Source organism: Penicillium malachiteum, assembly GCF_028827825.1.
Source record: "Penicillium malachiteum strain IBT 17515 chromosome Unknown utg000003l:1.0-4950554.0:1.0-4952489.0, whole genome shotgun sequence".
Taxonomy (NCBI): Eukaryota; Fungi; Ascomycota; class Eurotiomycetes; order Eurotiales; family Aspergillaceae; genus Penicillium; species Penicillium malachiteum.
Window position 1 is genome coordinate 2,482,839 of NW_026643096.1, and position 19,892 is coordinate 2,502,730.

General features: G+C 46.3%; 7 protein-coding genes across 7 annotated transcripts; 3 read left to right on the forward strand and 4 right to left on the reverse strand.

The window, feature by feature from the left end:
* Positions 1-576: 576 nt before the first annotated feature.
* On the reverse strand, positions 577-1,665 carry N7483_007276 (uncharacterized protein; the record flags this gene model as incomplete). Its single annotated transcript, XM_057090713.1, has 1 exon — positions 577-1,665. One exon carries the CDS (start codon positions 1,663-1,665, stop codon positions 577-579), a length of 1,089 nt encoding a protein of 362 aa, XP_056945454.1.
* A 1,823-nt stretch (positions 1,666-3,488) lies between these two features.
* On the forward strand, positions 3,489-6,137 carry N7483_007277 (putative C6 transcription factor; the record flags this gene model as incomplete). Its single annotated transcript, XM_057090714.1, has 4 exons — positions 3,489-4,186; positions 4,265-5,544; positions 5,598-6,004; positions 6,066-6,137. The coding sequence occupies 4 exons, from the start codon at positions 3,489-3,491 to the stop codon at positions 6,135-6,137; spliced, it is 2,457 nt and encodes an 818-aa protein (XP_056945455.1).
* A 1,554-nt stretch (positions 6,138-7,691) lies between these two features.
* On the forward strand, positions 7,692-8,927 carry N7483_007278 (uncharacterized protein; the record flags this gene model as incomplete). The annotated part of the gene is made up of 2 exons (XM_057090715.1): positions 7,692-8,696; positions 8,775-8,927. The coding sequence occupies 2 exons, from the start codon at positions 7,692-7,694 to the stop codon at positions 8,925-8,927; spliced, it is 1,158 nt and encodes a 385-aa protein (XP_056945456.1).
* A 486-nt stretch (positions 8,928-9,413) lies between these two features.
* On the reverse strand, positions 9,414-11,553 carry N7483_007279 (uncharacterized protein; the record flags this gene model as incomplete). Its single annotated transcript, XM_057090716.1, has 5 exons — positions 9,414-10,300; positions 10,375-10,819; positions 10,876-10,998; positions 11,057-11,300; positions 11,375-11,553. 5 exons carry the CDS (start codon positions 11,551-11,553, stop codon positions 9,414-9,416), a joined length of 1,878 nt encoding a protein of 625 aa, XP_056945457.1.
* A 727-nt stretch (positions 11,554-12,280) lies between these two features.
* N7483_007280 (ATP-binding protein) lies at positions 12,281-15,553 on the forward strand (the record flags this gene model as incomplete). Its single annotated transcript, XM_057090717.1, has 8 exons — positions 12,281-12,311; positions 12,370-12,656; positions 12,727-14,028; positions 14,105-14,372; positions 14,438-14,662; positions 14,720-14,923; positions 14,980-15,264; positions 15,321-15,553. The coding sequence occupies 8 exons, from the start codon at positions 12,281-12,283 to the stop codon at positions 15,551-15,553; spliced, it is 2,835 nt and encodes a 944-aa protein (XP_056945458.1).
* A 592-nt stretch (positions 15,554-16,145) lies between these two features.
* On the reverse strand, positions 16,146-16,973 carry N7483_007281 (SDR family NAD(P)-dependent oxidoreductase; the record flags this gene model as incomplete). The annotated part of the gene is made up of 2 exons (XM_057090718.1): positions 16,146-16,326; positions 16,384-16,973. 2 exons carry the CDS (start codon positions 16,971-16,973, stop codon positions 16,146-16,148), a joined length of 771 nt encoding a protein of 256 aa, XP_056945459.1.
* Positions 16,974-18,336: 1,363 nt separating this feature from the next.
* N7483_007282 (uncharacterized protein) lies at positions 18,337-19,877 on the reverse strand (the record flags this gene model as incomplete). Its single annotated transcript, XM_057090719.1, has 3 exons — positions 18,337-19,035; positions 19,090-19,681; positions 19,744-19,877. The coding sequence occupies 3 exons, from the start codon at positions 19,875-19,877 to the stop codon at positions 18,337-18,339; spliced, it is 1,425 nt and encodes a 474-aa protein (XP_056945460.1).
* Between the last annotated feature and the right edge of the window lie 15 nt (positions 19,878-19,892).

Sequence of the window (19,892 nt, forward strand, 5' to 3'; positions counted from 1 at the left end):
GGGAGATCCCTGAAGAGTGAAGTGAGTTAAAAATTTCAAGTTGGGAAAAGTCGATTTTTGATGACCTTGAACTCTTACATGTGCGCCTGGGCAGGGTTCAAATGAACTATTTACATAATATGGTCAACTGGCCAGATTCATACTAGTAGTTACTACCTACTACAACGCTTACCCAGGGGTGAGAAGTGAGAAAAAAAAACCTCAAAACCTGAAAGAGCCTGGCCTAAAAATTAAGTATATCAACCTTTACTTACCATTCAAATGTTGACTTGTATAATGATGAAGCAAGAGGACTAACATGGACTCAGACTCGCGACATCATCCCAGCGTTGAACTGATACTATACTGGATTACTCAATTTTTACAGTCTACTACATTTTAGTTGATCTATTCTGCAACCCCATCTTGCAGAGAGAATCATATACTTCTACAGGAGACATGAACCCTACTAGGAATTTGTTCTTGTGGTGATGTGCACATGGGTTCAACCCTGCATTTTCTCTGCTTATCTCAGGCCCTTGGCGCCTCTCACTCCTGCTCTAACCCCTCCACCTCCCACCTCCGTCCCCACCTCCTCTACTCCACTTCTTCAATGTGAGTGTCCACCTCACGGTTGTAGATGGACAAATGGTTGGCTGTCACATCAAAACCGCTTCTCTGCCACACTGCAGGTGGAATCACTCGGCGCACCCCCTTTGCAACGTCCTGGGCCTCAAGAACAGCCGATGTGGTGCCCGGCTGGAAACATCCTACAACCCACAAGTGCTCGATGGTTGGAACACACTGAACAAGAGCTGCAGCTCCATCGAGCATGGGTTGAAGGAGATCCACCCCGGGGTTGTGTCCACCACATCGATAGCTGAAGAATGGGTTATGCCCAACACGCTGCCGGGTACGATGGTCATGAACGCCAGTAAGAAAAATGGTCAGGCTTTTGAGCTTAACGTCGGCCGGGTCCATCGTGTACTTCACCTTGGTCGGCTCTGTCCCTGGGATAAGAGGATAGGGTGAAAGTTGCGGATCGAATTCGAGGGGACAGATGTATTCGAGGAGTTTGGGACAGATGTACTTCATCCGGAGAGAAACCGTGTCCAATCGTGCAATCAGCTGTGAGAGGGCTGCCGTGCAGGGTACTGGTTCGTCCCATCCCGGTGCTTCGATCGTGCTGATTTCCAGATTCTTGAGGTTGCAATACCTGAGGGCTGCAACCAAGCCGAGATCATACCGATCGTGAAGCCGAATGTTTTGCGAATATTCATCCGTGAACTTTACACTGAAGGAGCGAAGACTACCACTGCGAGCGATAGTGGTGTGAAGAAGTTCCGGGCCCAGGGGCACCGCACCGTACCGGTCGTGTTCGTATGAGCCTTTGTTCGAATGCCAATGTCTGTTTGATCCCATGACCTTGGGAGCACCATAGTCGATTCGCTTGGTGAACCGTTCAATGCCCTTTACGACGTGCTTGGAGCGGTTCTTGGAGGCGAGACGTTGGAAGGTTTCGGCAGTGAGTTGGAAGTTTTCATACAAAACCTGAATTGCGACTGCATACCATGCAGAGCAGACCGTGAGACTGCAGTCTTTCATTCTTCGCATTTTGGCACAACCGACATCTTCGGCAATCATAAAGAGAATTTCCACAGGTAGTGTTTGGAACGAGACAGACATGATGGAGATAGATATTCAGATCTTGCTGACAGCAGCTAGAGATGATGGAGTGGTGGTTGAAGATGGTGGTTGGATGCAAAAGATGAGGGAGGGAGAAGAACCGCGTCGGAGGTGTTGAACAAAAAAGGTAGAGGAGAGATACAGAGTCGCCTATTATTTGTTTTTCTCGCCTATTATTTGTTTGGAATTGACTGCTAGGCGTCCACCAATGAGTTCGGACGATAGATCCCAAAGACGTGTTGATGTGGCTATCCTGTGACTAGGCGAACTTCACAGACATGTCGCGTCTATTTCGCCCTTCTAGGTGCTTGAAACTACAGAGACCTTTCTTTTAATTAGCTGAGATGTAGTTTCTAGATCTCATTGAGCACATGTGCACTATTCAGTAAATTATCAAAATGATACTAAGAAGTGTCGCGTCTATTTAGCTCACCCAGGTGCTTTCAAGGTTATAACTACAAAGACTTTTCTCCCAAGCACTTGAGATGCATATTCTAGATCTTGGTAAGCAGTGTTTAACATAATACTACCCATCCAAAATGTTAAAGTGCTACTTTATAGGGAACTTCATATGTGCAATGTTAAAACCTTCAAATGTTTACATAGATAGCCGAAGTAGGGCTAGACGTTAGGGCTCTTCGAAATGTTTGCTCTAAGCAGCCACCTGGGACTACCATTGTGCAGATAAGTCTACTGATTCAAATGTTCAGTCTGGATATGTGCTCTTCGAGTTACGATACATCATAATATGAGACTTGAACTTTAAATGTAGATTTCTTTGAACACTATCTAGGTAGTAATTAAGCACCTGGTATCAATTTGGGTCGACTTGCATGAATCATGATACTATTCAGCTTCGCCAGCGTTAACGTTGCATAAGAGAGGCTATGAATTCTCCTCTATACTGGAAAGAACCTTGGAATTTATATAGATTGGTCCAAGTTGTATCAAAGGAACATTCAAGTTTGCCAGTAAGTATTGGATTTGAGGACAACCCAGGGTCTGATGGAGACAGATATAGCAGCATACTAGTACATAGTGCCCCTAGTGTTTAAATAGTATTAAAGAGTCCAATATTGAGTGTAAGTATTACTACCCAGTTGCCAGTAGTATTTACCTAAGTATTATGTGAAAATGAATTCACAACAATTAATCATATATGTGAATTAAGATAGAAAGAATGGGTACTAGCAATATCTAGTACTAGTACTATTAGTACTAGGTAGTAGACAGATATGCATAGCAGCATGGATCAATAGATCAACTGGCAATATGAAAACCATTAAATGTTTAATAATAGCCAGCTTCCTAGTTGACTGCCAGAGTTCTCTCATATGGTGACTTTTTATATTGGGCACTATCCATAATAGGAAATCAGAAAGTAAATAGTTACCAAATTGAATGTCATGGAGTTCAAAAGTTTGGGCCTTCAGCCCTGGTGGCGGTTATATTGGGGGCCATTTCTTGGCTTCAGGACCCTTCTTTTTTTTTGCTTTTTCACTTAATTCTCCACGAACCTACTAAAGAAGTACTACTACACATTGTGCACCACAACTTCACAGTGAAATCATGACGGATAAATTCATCTCCAGTTAAAACAAATTCAATCTCCACAAGTTATCGAGGGTCTCATGCGGCATTATCTCCGTGGTCGGACACACTTACTGCATCGGGTCAATTTTGTGGGCCCCGTGGCCATACCACGTAAGCCGGATCAAGTCATATTATCCCACCCCCCGGAACTCTCATGAGAAGGGAAAAAAGGAGGGAGTGATTGTGAAAATTTCTGCTCCAGGGAGTTAAGCAGTTAAGCAATCCTCATCATGGAAGAGGTTCATTCCTTTGGTACACAAGCCGATCGGCCACGTAAAAGGCGTCGTCGCACTATGGCTTGTACTCAGTGTCGCAGTCGCAAATTACGCTGCGACCGAGAGTATCCCACCTGCGGCCGCTGCCTGAAAAGCAGAGCGCCCACCAAATGTACCTACGAGGATGGCTTCCTATGGCAGCAACCAACCACTGTGACAACTACAGCATTTAATCCAGACCGAGGATCCACAGTATCAATGCCCCGGAATGATCAGACTCCTCTCCAGACACCCCCGGACTCGGGGTTAGGGGCGCCGTCAATTCGGTCGGACGCACTTCTTTCGACAACCGCGCCCGGCTCGGGCCCAAACCCGTCGGATGCTCCTCACGGTCGGGGAAAACATGGGAGAGAGCGTCGTGATTGTTTCTTAGAAACCGTGCTGGGGGCTCCTAAAGCCGCTGTTAATCAAGAGCCTTACGTGAATACGGGCCTGTTGCAACGTCCTAGACGTCTGTTGCCGGAACCCGAGGTAACCTTCTCCTCGCAGATCGATACTCACGATATTATCGATGAGGGCGACCTTGATGACCCCTTAACCCCAACCAATCAGTTAGATATTGCCCCTCGCATCATGATGAGAGGTCGCGAAACGAAGACTCGTTTTAGTGGCTCGGGGATATATGCCAATTTGGTGGCTCAGGTATGTTATTGGTACTTTACGATTGATCACATATCTTGTCAATCCATTACCATTACTGGATTACCTTGATGACTGACGCTCGCCTTTAGTTCCCTGACATCAGGTCATTCGCCGAGGACATTCGGTTGTCAAACCCAATCCTGTCTAGGCTTCGTCCAGATCTGGAGCGAGTCAAACGAGGATTGTGGAAGAGGAGACCCCTCAATGAACCAATCCCAGATCCAACTACTGTTTTCTCTCATCGCTCTCCTACCCACACGGGCAGTTGCCGATGAACTCATCAGCTTGTACTTGACATACATCGAATCCACCCACCGTATCATGCACGTTCCTACTTTCCTTCAGGCCGTGGATGAATTTTGGGCAAGCTCCGATAACCCAACCATCCACTCGGCTGCCTTTGTCGCCCAAATCCTTTTGATCCTTGCCTGCGCCTGGAACTTCGCCGATGTACCTAGTTTGCAAGAGAAGAGCCCAACACCTCTTCACTGTCATACCGCTCTAATGTGGGTGCTCCATGCGGAGAAGTGGATCAACAATGCCCATATCAAGCGACCGGAGATTAATACCTTGCGTCTGTATATCTTGTTGATCACTGCTCAGAACTCCTTTGGCATCAAACGCAGCCAGGCATGGTTGGCCACAAGTCACCTGGTCAAGTCGGCCATGATGGCTGGGTACCATCGGGATCCAAGTAAGTATGCTCGGATCTCCACTTTTAACAAGGAGATGCGCCGGCGCATCTGGATTACGATCGTGGAGCTGGACCTTCAGGTCGCCATTGATCGAGGCATGCAACCAAGTGTTCAGCCTCTGGACTATGATACCCTTCCTCCATTAAATATCAATGACAGTGAGCTTCATGAAGGCACCGTCGAGCCACCGGCAAGCCACCCGATCAGTGAAACTACCGATTGCTCTTTCCAAACGGCTCTTGGCCGCTCGCTCGCTATCCGTCTGAAAGCCTGTTCACTCATGCATTCGCCGCGGATTAGCTGTCGATATGAAGAGATCCAAAAGCTTGATTGGGAATTGACTCGTCATCTCTCTCAGATTCCCGGATGGCCCTCTGCCGAGGCGAACGGTCCTCTGGCACAGCAAAAGGTGGCGTTGTGGAAATCATTGATGGAGATTAAGCTGGCACAGAGTCTTCTCTCTGTTCACACACCTTTTGCCATTGAGGCACGCCGCGAAGCCCTATTTGCAGCGTCGGCGCGGTCTCGCTTGGATGCAGCTGTCATGATTCTCTCGACTCAACGTCGCCTTCATGAGACAGCACCTCTCTTGTCGCTATGTGCTCTCGGCGAGTGGACCATCCAGGCTTACATTTCCATCTGCCAAGTATTACATTCATTAGATAGTCACACACGTAAGTCATTCCCCAGCGTCTTGTTTTCCTGTTTCATGACTGACAATCGTTAGCCAATGGCCTCTTCCCGTCAACGTCGACATTTCAACTTACCGCTCTACCCGGCATCCCCGATTCTCTTATGTCACTCGTTGAAACCGCCCTCCTCGCCCTCGAAGTCCGCTTCCTGTTAATTGTGAAGGGTGCCAAGGACTATTTCTTCCTATCAACCATTAGCGCATTAGTCAAAGCCAAACTGTGGCCCGCACAAGCGATTATGTATAAGCAACAAGTCGTCGAGCGAGTTCTATCATTCGCCCAGACATTGTTCACGCGACACGCAACTTGCGAGCATCTGGGAAATCCGGGGATGGGTAATTTTAAGGATAACCAGGTGTCTGCTTTTCTCTCCACACCGGGAATGGCGCCCGTCATTCCGGAGTTTGATGGGATGATCCCACCGCCAGATCTTGGCGTCACGGTAAGTTCAATGACTGGTTTCTATAACTTGGCAGATTATTGATGCTGATTATATTCATTAGCCGCCCGGGGATTTCGATCCCTTTTTGGATGTGTTCGATTGGGAGGATCTGACTGCAATGGCGGCGATCTAAGCGATACACAGGCAGTGTATGATAAACTTTATGACTGGATTTTCTTTCCTTGGTTCTTGTATATCTTACTCTATACTTTATACTCCGTATTCGACATACATTTCTTTTTAACACAGTACATCATGATCATTATTCATTCCACTTCCCAACAGAACAGCCCTGCACATATGAAGGAGTAATGATGCAAAACTTTTACATTCAGGAGTTTCCCCACAAAGAGCACTTGAGATATCAAGATGAGAGCTCCCAGTGGCCCACTATGAAGTCATGTCGCTGATCACTCGCAGCTAACCTGCAAGGGCTCTGCCGATCGGAACATTTGAAGATAGAAGCACAGCGAGCCACGGGATTCCCATGGTGACCAAATGCAGAAACGGGCCGAATCCCGGACTCGGAGGCCCACTAGTTCAGTAGTTCGAGTTCGATGCATTATTTATAGTCAGAGCCTTGCGGATGAATCCACCTGTGGACACAGTCTGAGTCGCTATGGCCCCAAGCTAAATTCAAGTGCGTGAGGCTCCAAGGCTGCGAAGTTCTCCGTGCTGTTTTAACATTCTGCAGGGTGATTGTTTGGCCCCAGGTTATCCGGTTGGATATTCTAAAAATAATTTTGGAAAAAACAAAAATAAAACTCAGAGTCAGAATCTGAAATCAGCCCCAGGATACCTAAGGTATTCTTCTTAACAGGACTGGAAATATCTGATACTGATTCATCCAGATGCCGGGAATTAATGGCAGCCTATAGCGGGACTAAAAGCTTCTCTTGTTTAAGCGAACGCCGTGGCGTCCTTGACAAGATAGTATAATTCCATTTTCCATAGATTAATTTCTTGAAAAGGGGTGAAGATTACCGAGTTAGAATCTGAAACTCATCTACTGAACCCAATCGCTTCATTTCGCCCAATCACCATTTGCCTCTTCACTGGGGCGTGAGTTCAGCGCGAACCGTGACAGGCTATTGTTGATGTGCTAGGTGGGACGAGACCCTGGATTTACGGGTATTGAAGTACTTATGAGGTACATGTAATTATATGATAAATTGGAGGCTCGGAGAAGTACCGTGGAAGTATCTGGACCCCAAAAATGGCAGCCTAACTTGACCCCTAAACTTGGCTTTTCTTTAGTCTCTGGATCGACGTGGGCGAGCCTCGATGGCTGTGCTTGAGAAAATCTTTTTTTAATGATTTTCATTGTGATTTACATTTATAATTTATAGTTAATGCAGTGTTCCCTTACTTATAGCCATGTGCTTGTCCCCTTCCAAGCTTCCGGGTTGTTTTTTGATTCATCCTTGATTCTTTGTTCTACTTCAACTTGTTTCAAAAATCAAATAAATTAGATCAATTTATTTAAAAAGAATGTGCCCGTCTTCTCGATAACGTTTGTTTCTTTAATTTACTGGCCATTGAGGCCCAATTCGAAAATACTCCGACCATATCACACATGTCCACCTGCGCATACTACATATCACGACTCGAAAGAGGAAACAAATAACGACACCTGAAAAACAAGCCTTCAGCAATTGAAAGGGAAAAATTACGTCAAATAATCATCATGCATTTCTCCACATACGCCTCTCTCAGCATACTGCTGATCTCCCCACTCATATCCGCGACTCCAGCTTCACAATCCATCAGCCAACTCTCCCAAGTCTACGACACAACAGACCGCCTCCCACTCCCAAACCAAGGAAAGATAGTCGCCCACGATCCCAACATAGTCTTCTGGGAAGACTACTACTACCTCTTCAAAGGTGGCGTGCATATACCCATCAACCGCGCCAAGAATCTAAGCGGACCATGGGAATCCGTCGGTACAGTCCTAGACGGACCTTCAATAATCGATACACAAAACCGCACACGTCCTTGGGCCCCAACAACCATTTACTCAAACGGCACGTTCTACTGCTACTACACTCTCAGTGAGCGCGGATCCCGTACTAGTGCCATCGGCGTGGCTACAACCACTTCACTGGGCAGTTCGAGTACGTGGATTGATCACGGTGCATTGATCCATACGGGACAGGGAAATGGATCAGAGATCTGGCCATTTAATATAACAAATGCGATTGATGCATCCTTCATTACGGATAATGTCACAGGCCAAAGTTATTTAAATTGGGGTAGCTTTTGGCATGATATTTGGCAAGTTCCTCTTTCGGATGATCTGTTATCGATTAAAAATCCTGAGTCTCCTGATGCGGTTCAGTTGACGTTTATCCCGCATCAGAAAAAGAAACCCGAGGAAGGTTCTTGGATGAGTTTTCATGATGGTTATTATTATGCTTGGTTTAGTCATGGGAAATGTTGTCAGTTTAAGACTTTCCCGGCTAGAGGAGAGGAGTATGAGATTCGGGTTGGAAGATCGGAGAATGTGAGAGGTCCGTTTGTTGATAAGGATGGAACGAAATTGTTGGATGGTGGTGGTACGACTGTTTATGCTTCGAATCATGGGGTTGTTTATGCTCCTGGTGGATTGGGTGTTTTATCTGCGAGTAGGAATGAGTCGGATATTCTTTATTATCATTATCTCAATACGAGTATTGGGTTTGCTGATATTGTGAGTTTTTTGTTTCTTTTGGACTCGAGGTCTGAGACTCTGGACTGATGATTTGTGCTAACTGAAACTTCTCATTAGGATGCTCATATGGGCTGGAACTATCTCGATTACGAGGATGGGTGGCCTGTCGTTGTTGATGCGACTGGTGCCACAAATGCTGGATCAATTCTGTCTATTCAAGTTCCGAGCTGGCTAGCATTTATTACAGCGATATGTATGTTCCACCTGTGAAACTAGGTCTTGATATGTGCAAATGCTAACTTCATATTTGGTTCCCAGGTTTATGGCTGTATATCTAGTCATAGCGGATATTCTGCCTTGACAGTCCAAGGTTCTTCGTGGATCTTTCATGCATCATGATTTTAGCGGTTGCACATACATGGGTGGACTCGGAGTTTGGGAGCATAAAATTTTGATTAAATAGCGATCATTGTATATATCACACAAGCAAATATTATGTTGGAATCATTTTCTGTCTCAATAGACTTGGAAAGATGGAAATCTGAAATTCCTTTGCACTATAGAGCTGAACAGCAGCGGAGATAAGCTCTGAAAGGGGGAAAAGAAGAATACTAGTAAAACAAAAGAATACTGAAACCAGTCAATCATCTGGCACCTGGCCTATCCATGCAGGCCATGTTCAAACATTCAAGAGTTAAAGTGCTGGCCAACCCTTTCAAAATGTTGGAGGTGGTTCGTTTCAACACAACAACCATGCTAGCTGGGCATTTCAACATCGTGGTACAATCTCCTTCCTTTCGCCCGACGGAACGTATTCTGTGAGGAAACCTTGCTCTCGATTGACACAGTGTCGAACAGTGTCCTTGACTGTCCAGAGGTGGTGAAGAGTATCCGTAAAGGCGAATCGGCATTTCTGACATGTGAGAGTAGTAAGTCCACAAATTCCTCGCACATCTCCTGCGCTTCACTTTCCAGCAAATTGATTCCTGAGACAATGAAATATCTCAGCGTAGGCGTATTTGCGAGAAGATGTTTCAGCAGTGCTAAACTGGAGGTCCAACGTTCCCCTGGCTGAGTGAGTTGATCGATCATTTCTCGCTGCAGGAATAATTCATCACCGGGTGGCTGGAACTGTAGTAATTGGAGTATCAGGCTATAAGCCATCGCAAGAACTGCAGCTTTGCCTTCGAGATTCTGATACCCAGGTACTGCTCCAGGTCGGGGTCGATGACAAGTGTAAGCCACGAACTGCGCTTTGGCTTGAATTGCTGTCCAGATGACTCCATATGCTGCGAGCTCCGCACTAGTCTGTGGACCTGGCTCGTAAGGGCTCATGATCCATAGGATGAGATCATTACCGCACGTAGATTGTGTCCATCTTCCGAGTGTGTGGATTATATTAGGCTCTGCGACAAGTCGTCCAGCTTGACGAGCTGGCTCGATGCCGTCACTACCACCCACTTGATTGATCAGCGATTGTAGGTCGAGGCTTTGGCATAGTTCCTCGGCCTCGGCTCGGCTGATACCACCAGTGATTCTTAGAACTTCTGTTGGCTCGTATCCCTCTATGGAAGATGTCTCGGAAGATGTATCACCTGAAGTCTCGTGGAGTCTTGGTAGTTGTGTACTCTCTAGGCGTTCCACTAAACGTAAAAGAAGGTGTGAGAATTGGACCAGTAAGGTTAGAATCATGTAAGGGGTAAAGGACACTGCCTACAGCGTCCATCCAGCTGAAGTAAGAGCTGATACATTTTCCCCCCAACATCATTATTTGCGTTTCGGGCTTCTTTAACTTCTTTTATGATGCTTGCGGCTGAGTAGGCCAATGCGGGCATAATATTTGTCACTTGGCGCGCATTCTCGATCTCCCCCTGCTCCCTGAGAAGCTGGATAGAAGTTTGTATTTTTGTTTTTGTGCCCTGGTAGCTTGTCGTGAAGTTGGAATTGAATGAGTCGAATATTTTGGAAGACTTGGGCTTCATGTACCAAGTCGCAACTTTGGTGAAGAACTTAAAGTACTGCTCATAAATTCCACATAGCCTTTCCTTCATATCCACATTTGTGTATAGATCAAGCCAGTTTGTGCAAATAGAAATGCGGTCTGATAACTCTGCTACGTATCCCGACAGAGTTTCAGCGATTGTTGCGTAGTTAATTGAGGCCTAAAGTATCAGATATTAGAATCGTCACAGCAATAGGAATGGGCTTAGAGTTGTACTTGAACGATCATCGTGACAGCACCACATAGTGCAGACGTATAGTCAGACTGACTCGGGAAGCATTGAAATATTTGTTTATGATCGTTGAGTTTCTGACAGATTTTCATAAAGTTCGTTGCGACCTAGAATTTCCTCACAGTCAATCGGGTTGTTTTGACATTTGATAGTTGTTAGTCCTACCTTGCTATTTGATTCATTCCACTGTTCCTCAAGTTCAGTGGCCATAGAACTGACTTGATCCACCGTAAACTGTCCTCGGTTACGCATCTCCTGAGCCAGCTTTTGTTCTGTGCTGTTTCGATGGAACATACGGCGAACGCTCGATTTCTTTTTATCTGCCTCATCTTTCTGTTCTATTGATTTGAAAAATTCTTCACATTGAGACTGAAGAGCCTGACGTGCAATCTCGAGTCCTCCAACTGATCTGTATGACCGTTGTCAGCCGCCTATAGTGATAACCTTGGAAGGCAATATATGCATATAGACCAGTTGACATACTGTTCTTTTATCTTTCCCTTATCACTGACATGATCCATACGCATCTTCTCTCTTATCTCAATTTGTTTGTCCATGTCCTCTTGAAATGCTTTCGTCTGAATTGCTAAATCGGAGTCATCCTTGAGTTCAGATGTAAAACGGCGCACAAGCTGTGGCTGTGACAACTCTTCTGTACTCATAGCTCTGATTTTCGTGCACTTCTGGGCCAGATCAATCGAAGGAGTATTTTTGGTGGCCCGTGAATCCTGGAAATACTTCTAGATTAAAAGCCGGAATGATTATTATCTCTGCCTATACCGAATGTGGCTGTGACTGCTTGCTGACCTTCCTGCACAGACCTGGACCCCGGGGCCACCCCACTTCAGCCGTGTTCACCCCGCTTCGAGAATGTCCACAAGTCAACGAAATGATTTCCTACGAAGCTCGGAACCTTCGAATGAAGGCGTGTAAAGATATCTGGAAAAGAGAATGTGAGATACAATCTGTGGTGTTAGAGATGGACAAAAATGCACGCAATTTCGAGCTGAAGGCTGCGCATCGTATTGACCTTCACTATCACAAAATGGGGCCGGCTTGGCTTGCATGTTAGATGATAACCAACGAATGACCAGCGAAAGGAGCTGTGACTAGTATCAAAAAAGCCATTCAAATGTTCAAGTTGTGACGTGGCACCTGCACATGTGGGCTTCGTCACATTCGTGCTTGCCGCAAACATATGTACATCTGTTGATATTCACATGAACCCCGCCCCCTATTGCGGCTCTACATTCGGAGTGAACCCTGGAAGACCCTTCCATGCCCTGGATGTTTTTAAAATTATCTTGAACCTTTGAATTGCTATGGATGGTGCTACAATGCTCGATAGTAGGCCCGTTGAGGTTGGCCCCCCCCGGAGTGAACGATGAGATGATCCAAGAAGTAACCGATCCACAAAATAGTAAGTAGATAGGAGGACTCATCCTGAGTTACGCTGGCTAACTCTCTATAACAAAAAGAAAGTGAGGGCTCTGTTCCAATCGTTCACTCTGAGAAAATTTCAGACGAGGTTGGGGGTGTTGGTGCAGCAGAGCCTGGCGATTCTAGCCCTGTCACTGAGGCGAACTCACAGACAGGGACTGAGGAAGATAAGGAGGAAAAACTGTCCAGTAGTGAGCGCATTGCGAGAAAAGAAAAGGTTAATGCTGCTGCGTCGAAAGAGGTGAAAGATCAACCGCATATCGTGTTTGTTGATCCAGTTGGCACACGATGGCTCTTGCCATATGGGGTTGCCAAAACTTGGGATGTCAGTTAGTCGAGATCATTGAAATTCAATTTCCTGGTGATTTGAGAAATAATGTTAACTCTATTTACAGGGTGCCAAAATGTTGCTCAAGTCGATCTTTACCGATATCTACCTCCCTGAATGGGTTGCGGAAGATATCGATGCAAAAGACGAGGGACCCAACCCGGACTTCTTGATTACTCAAACCAAGCCTCACGACTGTCGTATTCTCACGAGCCATTGGGACCACTTAGTGTCACCTGGCTGGGAATTCAAGATCCAATTCACTGGAGTTACTGACGTGACCGGTGCAATAAGCAGGGAAAAGGAAAACCAGATGAACAAGGCCAATGGACAGGATGAGAGTGATGGTAGCGACCAAAACTCAACATCAGAAACATCCGACAGCGAAGAAGAAGAGCTGGAGCCCGCAGTAGAAATGAGTAGCATCATCTATATTGCGACTTATCTGGAGATGGACTCCGATGGTGACTACTTATGGCAGAGCAGGGCGCGAAGCGCGGAGAAAACCAAGCTCAATGGGGTCTTTGAAATCAAAAAGGTCAATAGCGTTATTGAGGAGACTAGAGAGGTCTACTCTAGTAGCAGACATGATAATAAGCGACGAAAGAACGCAGGGTATGATACAATTGGCAAGCCAGTATTGCAAGTCAACTCGCCATTCTTACTCAATGCTCTCAAGGCTACTATTGAGTGTCAGTCGCGGCCGGATGAGTTCTATCCGAAACAAAACAGTCGTGGAAGAACTGAGACTGACCTGGGACTCGGGCGACTTGTGTACCCTTTCACCGATATCTATCTTCATCGAGAAAAGCTTGTTCAGTATCGAGAGAAGGTTGGAGAGGTTCATGATGATGAATACACTGCTACATGCAAGGAGCATATTGACATATTGCTCGAGTATATCTATGATCTTCCCGAGATTGGGTTGAAAGATGCCGAACTCCTTTTCAGCAGTGAAATTCCAAAGACAACATTTGGCTCTCTTTGGCTTCTCCTCAAGCCTGGCTCAGATGTCTTTGTCCGAGAGTATGGAATCATCAATGCATATGTCATTGAATCCGTCTCTGGAGGATTATTCGACTCAGGAAGTTCACGTTCGAGCTCATACTGTGTTTCTGTTTGGAATCTGAAGTACCGCGGCGGAAAATTCCTCACGCGCTCGATCAAGACAGTTTATATTCCCGTCTTTGAGTACGAGAGAGAAATTTCGTCGTTGCCTCTATATCCTATTCAGTTCCACGTAAATGAAGACCCGGAGAACCCTTTGCGCCAGCAATTGATCGAGCGTGGGAAGCGATTTGTCAGAATAGCGAAGAATCCTACATACCAGGAGTACACTGGCCCAAGTAGAATGCAGGGTACTCGCACTGTGAGTTTGACACATACTATCGATATTGATTCTTTAATTTCATTCAAACCTTTTGTCTAATCTCACAGCGATATAGTTTGCCCAGACACGGGTCGTTGTCGACCAATCTGAACTCGAAGAATCAGATGATTATCATGAGGATGAATTAGGCAGCCGAACCCGGAAGCCACTATGCCCGTGTGCAACATGCAAGGCCAAAAGTCCTGCACAACACGGCATTGACAGTCGTCTATTTGATGACTACGATAGGATTGATCTCAACTCAGAAGATGATATCATAGACCATCAGTACTTACTGTGTTGCTCCCATGCTTATGCATATGTGCTGAAAGATCGGGCCTGGGGTTGGTTGCGCATACTTCAAGTTCCCGAAATAAGTTGACAAAGAATTGCTAACGTTTGGACCTAGACTCACTGCTTGTCACTGGTATGAGAGATCCTAAGATCGATGAAAATATCATTGACACCCTCGTCATGAAGCCGGAAAGCAACAAGAGTCTCATCAAGGCTGTGTGTGAGATATTTGGCGGAGGATACACGCAGGCTTTTTCCTCTGATTTTGTTCGGGGCAAGGGAGAAGGTCAGATCTTGCTACTGCATGGTCCCCCAGGAACAGGAAAGACTTTGACTGCTGGTATGGAAAAGCAACTTGAAGACTGCCATTGAGGTTATCAATATTAACCGTCATTAGAATCCGTGGCGGAATATACCGGTCGGCCTCTCCTTAGCATTGCTGCGGCCGACTTGGGCTATGAGCCAGTGAGACTGGAGGAGAACCTCCTTCAATTTTTCAGAGATGCCAAAAAGTGGAATGCAATCGTCCTACTTGATGAAGCTGATGTTTATCTTGAGACTCGGTCTAGCAACGATCTGCGACGGAACAGTATCGTATCTGGTGAGTTATCATACATTTCGAATATTGATCAAGAAGATAGGCTTATCACTAAATAGTCTTTCTGCGAGCTCTGGACTACTTCCAGGGTATCCTCTTCCTAACTACTAACCGCGTGGGAAGTTTCGATGAAGCATTCCTGTCACGAATCCATGTGCAGATTGGATATGATCCATTAGACGAAGAGTCCAGACAAAAGATTTGGGATGGATATTTCCAGAAGTTGGATAGCAACCACGAGGAGGGTGGCCAGAAGATTGAGTATTCCATGAGTGCCAAGGAGTACGTTGAAGTGAAGGAAGACCTTCGAATTCTCCAATGGAACGGACGTGAGATACGAAATGGTAAGCAGCAATCAGTCTCTATAAATAACTCACGTTCGCGGCTCACATTATTCAAGCCTTCCAAACCGCCGTCGCGCTTGCGTGCTTTGAGGCAAAAAGCAAGAAACGCACACCTAAACTTACAGATAAGCATCTAGCCCAAGTTGTCACTATGTCTCACAACTTTAAGAGCTACCTGAGGTCGGTTCATGGAGCAGATGGGGATTTGGCGTGGGCTGCACGGGTGCGAAATGACAAGATTAAGGCATCGGAGGGGAAGATTTCGAATACACAATCGACGAGAATCTAGATCATGATATCAATTCCCATTTGATAGGATTACACTGTTCTGGATATGATAGTTAAATTACACGCCGCACTTGAAGTTGTCTGTGATTGCCCTCCATTTTTCAAGATTTTCACCTTGACATTCGATCATATTTATTCAAATGTTAGATCATATTCCTCTTCGCGGCACTAGATAATAACTTGAACATACAAGTCCTAGCGCCGCGCGAAGCTTGCACACGTGGGAAATAATTGGAAAAGATATGTACTTGACTAGGAATCTCTGTTAAGTGAACACTCAACTAAGCACCCATACTTCCAAGGTTACACACTCAGTCACAGATCTGGACCTTTCCTCGTATCCGTAGGTGATTTTTACCTACTCATCTATGTATGTAAGAACCCGATGAGGCAGGTTAACGGCCATGTAAGGATAAAGAAGAAAGATGGAGGTATCGATTGGGGAACTGTAAACCTGAAGAATGAAGAGATCAACCGGAGTAATGCTACTAATAGTAGGCGGTACAAAATTCTCCAGTATTCGAGTAGCGAAAGAGATTGGAGGTTTACTCTTTAGCATTCAAATGACTCATGCGATTGCGCATTCAAAGATTCTAACCTCCATCGACGTTGTACACCTGGCCAGTGGTGTAGGATGATGCATCACTCAATAGAAACACCACAGTCTGAGCCACTTCCTCTGGAGTTCCAAGGCGGGGAAAAGCCCTGGACGGGACTCCAGTTCGACCATGGATGAACGCAGCCCGATCAAATAGTGGAGAATGAATCGAGCCACTGAACGTAGAATTAGCATTAACCTAGCGAACTCAGAACCCAGTTCGCAAAACTCACGGAGCAACAGCATTGACGCGAATCTTAGGCCCAACCTCTTCCGCAACAGACTTCGTCAACCCCATAACGCCATATTTGGTCGTGTAATGAGCCGCATTTAATTGATGCCCACGCACACCCTGGATGCCTGCCGCATTAACAATACTTCCCTTTCCATCAGGAGTATTTTCCATAATGGCATTTAATTCTGCTTTCAAGCAGTACATCAAACCTGTCAGGTTAACCTCCAATATCCTATCCCATTTGCTAATTCCCATACCCGCGAATCCACCAGTACCGTCATTTTCGCCGATCATACCGGCCATGTTCGCTGCACCGTCAAGTCGTCCAAAGCGCTTCACTGTTTTAGTGATCCAATCTCTCACATCGTGTGCACAGCTGATATCAAGGACAGTGGTCGTGACATTTGGGCCGAGGATTGGGGAAATCCGGTTGCATGTGGAGAGAGCAATCTCAGCGGCGTCGAGTGTTGATTTTGATATATCAGCTAGAGCGAGATATGCGCCAAGGGCGTGGAGTTGTTTTGCAACGGCGAGACCGATGCCCCCTAGTCCTGTGATGGCATAGACTTTGTATTTGACTGAATCCATTTGGTAAGTTCTTTGAATTCCTTGGATACATTCCTTAATGAAAAGAGAGAGTTTCGCGATAGAGGAGAAAAGAAAACCAAAACTGTCGATGACCCTGTTGTGAGGGGAGTCAGAGCTACTCCGCGTCGCGCAATATTTGAATCAGTTTCAAGATTTAGATGCAGCAGATCTGTGTAGCAGTGGGCAAATGGCATAAGATTTCGCATGAGTACTGTGGGCATGGAGGCATCCTATGCTATGCAAACATGGATTTCATGGGTATGTATCCATGGATATCATTCAGGGTTTAAGAGGCTTAGTATAACTCGAAGCTCACGTGCCGATCCAATGCTCAAATTGGGTATCTCAAAAGAATCAAATCACTACTTCCTACATCATCATTCCCGAAACCACCAGTACACTAACAAACAACACAGTCCATGCTCCCTTTGACACTGAAACATGTGGATCAGCACCCGAGTCTTTCGAGTTACCTCCATACTCAATATCCTTCGAGTTCAAACAGTATGAAACATCCTGCGCCTGCTTCTCTGAGCTCGAATTGCATACAGCCGTACAAGGTTCCGGGTTTGAATATAACCACACCTTCGAATGACAACATGACTTAAGCACCTCTTCCATATCCTCATTTGGTGTTTTCGTTTGGTACAGAGGGACCTCGGCATAGTATTTTGGCGCACCAGGGATAGAGGGGAAAGAGTCGCGGGAGTTATAGCAGTAAGCTGGTTGACTGTTGTTTAAGGTGGTGACGTCCATTGTGATTATGGAGACTCGAGATCCGAAATAATCGGATTTGGATATTCCAAGCTAATATCAATGGGAACCCAGATTAAGACGCCTCTTTAGAGCCGGAATTCATGGTTGAAGTTGAGTGGAACTGCAGATTCTGAAGACGTCTCGCACCAGCGTGGTGGAGCTGAAACAATTTTGAGCCTCAGGTAGACGAAAAACGAGCAAAATTCAAGTGGGAATGGACCCTTTTAAACTCGTCGCTTCTTCAATCCAGGGAAATGCCAAGGCGCTACGGCTGACGGGCTGAAGCCACACAAAATCGCGCGTGGGCCCTTGTCAGGGTCACTCATAAACTGGGTGAAGTTGGGAATATTGTTGCATGGAATTTTGGCGGTTATGCATCTTTTATCACTACTGGGACGAGCAACATGCCGCATCCCACACTGGCATATCGAGATTTTCAATAGAGCTGGTTGACAGACGAACCGAAGACTGAGCTTCCAAAATACAAAGTTATGTCTTGAAACTCTGAATACGAAGACGAATCTATTTGCGCCATAAGCATGTCTCTATGAGCATGGAAGCATGATGAGTCTATATACAAAATATCTACAAGTCAAGTCCTCTGTATCTACAGTTTTGCTTCCCGATTAGCCTTCCTCCACATCTTCTTCCTCCGCTCATGGCCCGCATCAAAATCATCCACCCACTTCTGTTCAAAAGGAGGGAGTCGTCTACCCGGCATCCCCTCACGTGGCTCGCCAGCAATGCGTCTCAGATCTTCAAAATAGGCCCGGAAGTCGGGGTTGACAACCGTGAATGCTGGTCCATCACCCTTCTTCGCGATTCGGTCCGTCTCCCAATTGTCCTGTTCCGCCAACGGGGGTAGCGCACCTTTGCCTGCAAGGATACGCGCCGCAGCAACAGCTTGCCATTCGAAGACCTTGAATGTGAGACCAGCACCGACAGCCCCGAGGAATACCAAACTAGGGTCGTGGCGGTAGAAAACGTGTTGGTATAGATCGGGAACACGGTTGTTGCGGGTTGGGACATCAGGCAGGAAAGGTAAAGTCCAGGTGAACCCTGTACCGAAGATGATATGGTCGACTCCACTGACGGATGTTCCATCTTCGAAATGCACTGTACGATCCTCGCTGGTGATGTGTGAGATTGGTGCCCGGCGTTGGATTTTAGGATGCCTGAATGCCTCGTCGCCGAAGAAGACGTTATACCGGCCACGGACTACGGCGTGGATTGGTGTTTGTGCGCTGTCAATTAGGCTGACTGCTGTATCTGCTGCGGAGACTGATGCACCGACAGTGATGACTTTCTGCGGTATGGTTAGTATGTGGTGGATGATAAGTTTCCGAGAACCATTACTTACCTTTCCTCGGTATGTCTCTGGTCCACGGTAATGCTTTGTGTGTTCAACGCTCAGTGGGTATCGTGCAGCGAATTCTTTCAGACCCCGAATGGCGGGAATATATGGAACGGCATAGTGACCTGAAGCCACTACAAGAGCATCGAATGTCTCAACCCACCAGTAATCAGATGGCTTGCCATTCTGAATCTCTCTACGGCGAATTGTGAGAACCCACTTTTGGGTCTTTGGGTCTTTGAGCGCGCGCTCAACTGTCGTGTTGTATTCAACAAGATCGGTGTAGCCCTTCTTGGTGATCAAGTCCTCAATATACTGCCGGATGACAGTGTGGTGCCGAAATGGAGTTTCAGGACCGTGTCGGTCAATTGACCACTGGGAGCGAACAGTGGGAATGGGCTCTTGTGAATAAGACATCACTCCCGCATCCACGTTCGTCTCCAACCCGGGGTACACAGGAGAGTCTGTGTAGCGATCCTGGGTTACTGCCGGAGTCCGACAAGGTAACTGTGAAGGAATCTCCAGCGGCGCATCTGTAGTGCGATCGGCCATGCCATCAAAGTCGAGTTGACGAGGTGGCTCGTCATCTCTCGAGACCCTACGTCGTTGTTAGACATGAATTTGACATTTTATGTAATAATGTGTGAATGGGGAACAAACCAGCATCCACCGGCCTTTTCCTGCCGTTCGAAGACTCGGACTACATCGAAGGCTTTCTCTTGCATCAATGCATCAATGGCAATAGCCCCCGATGGACCGGTGCCGATAACGGCAACGCTTTTAGCAGCCGGCATAGTGTAAGATTGAGG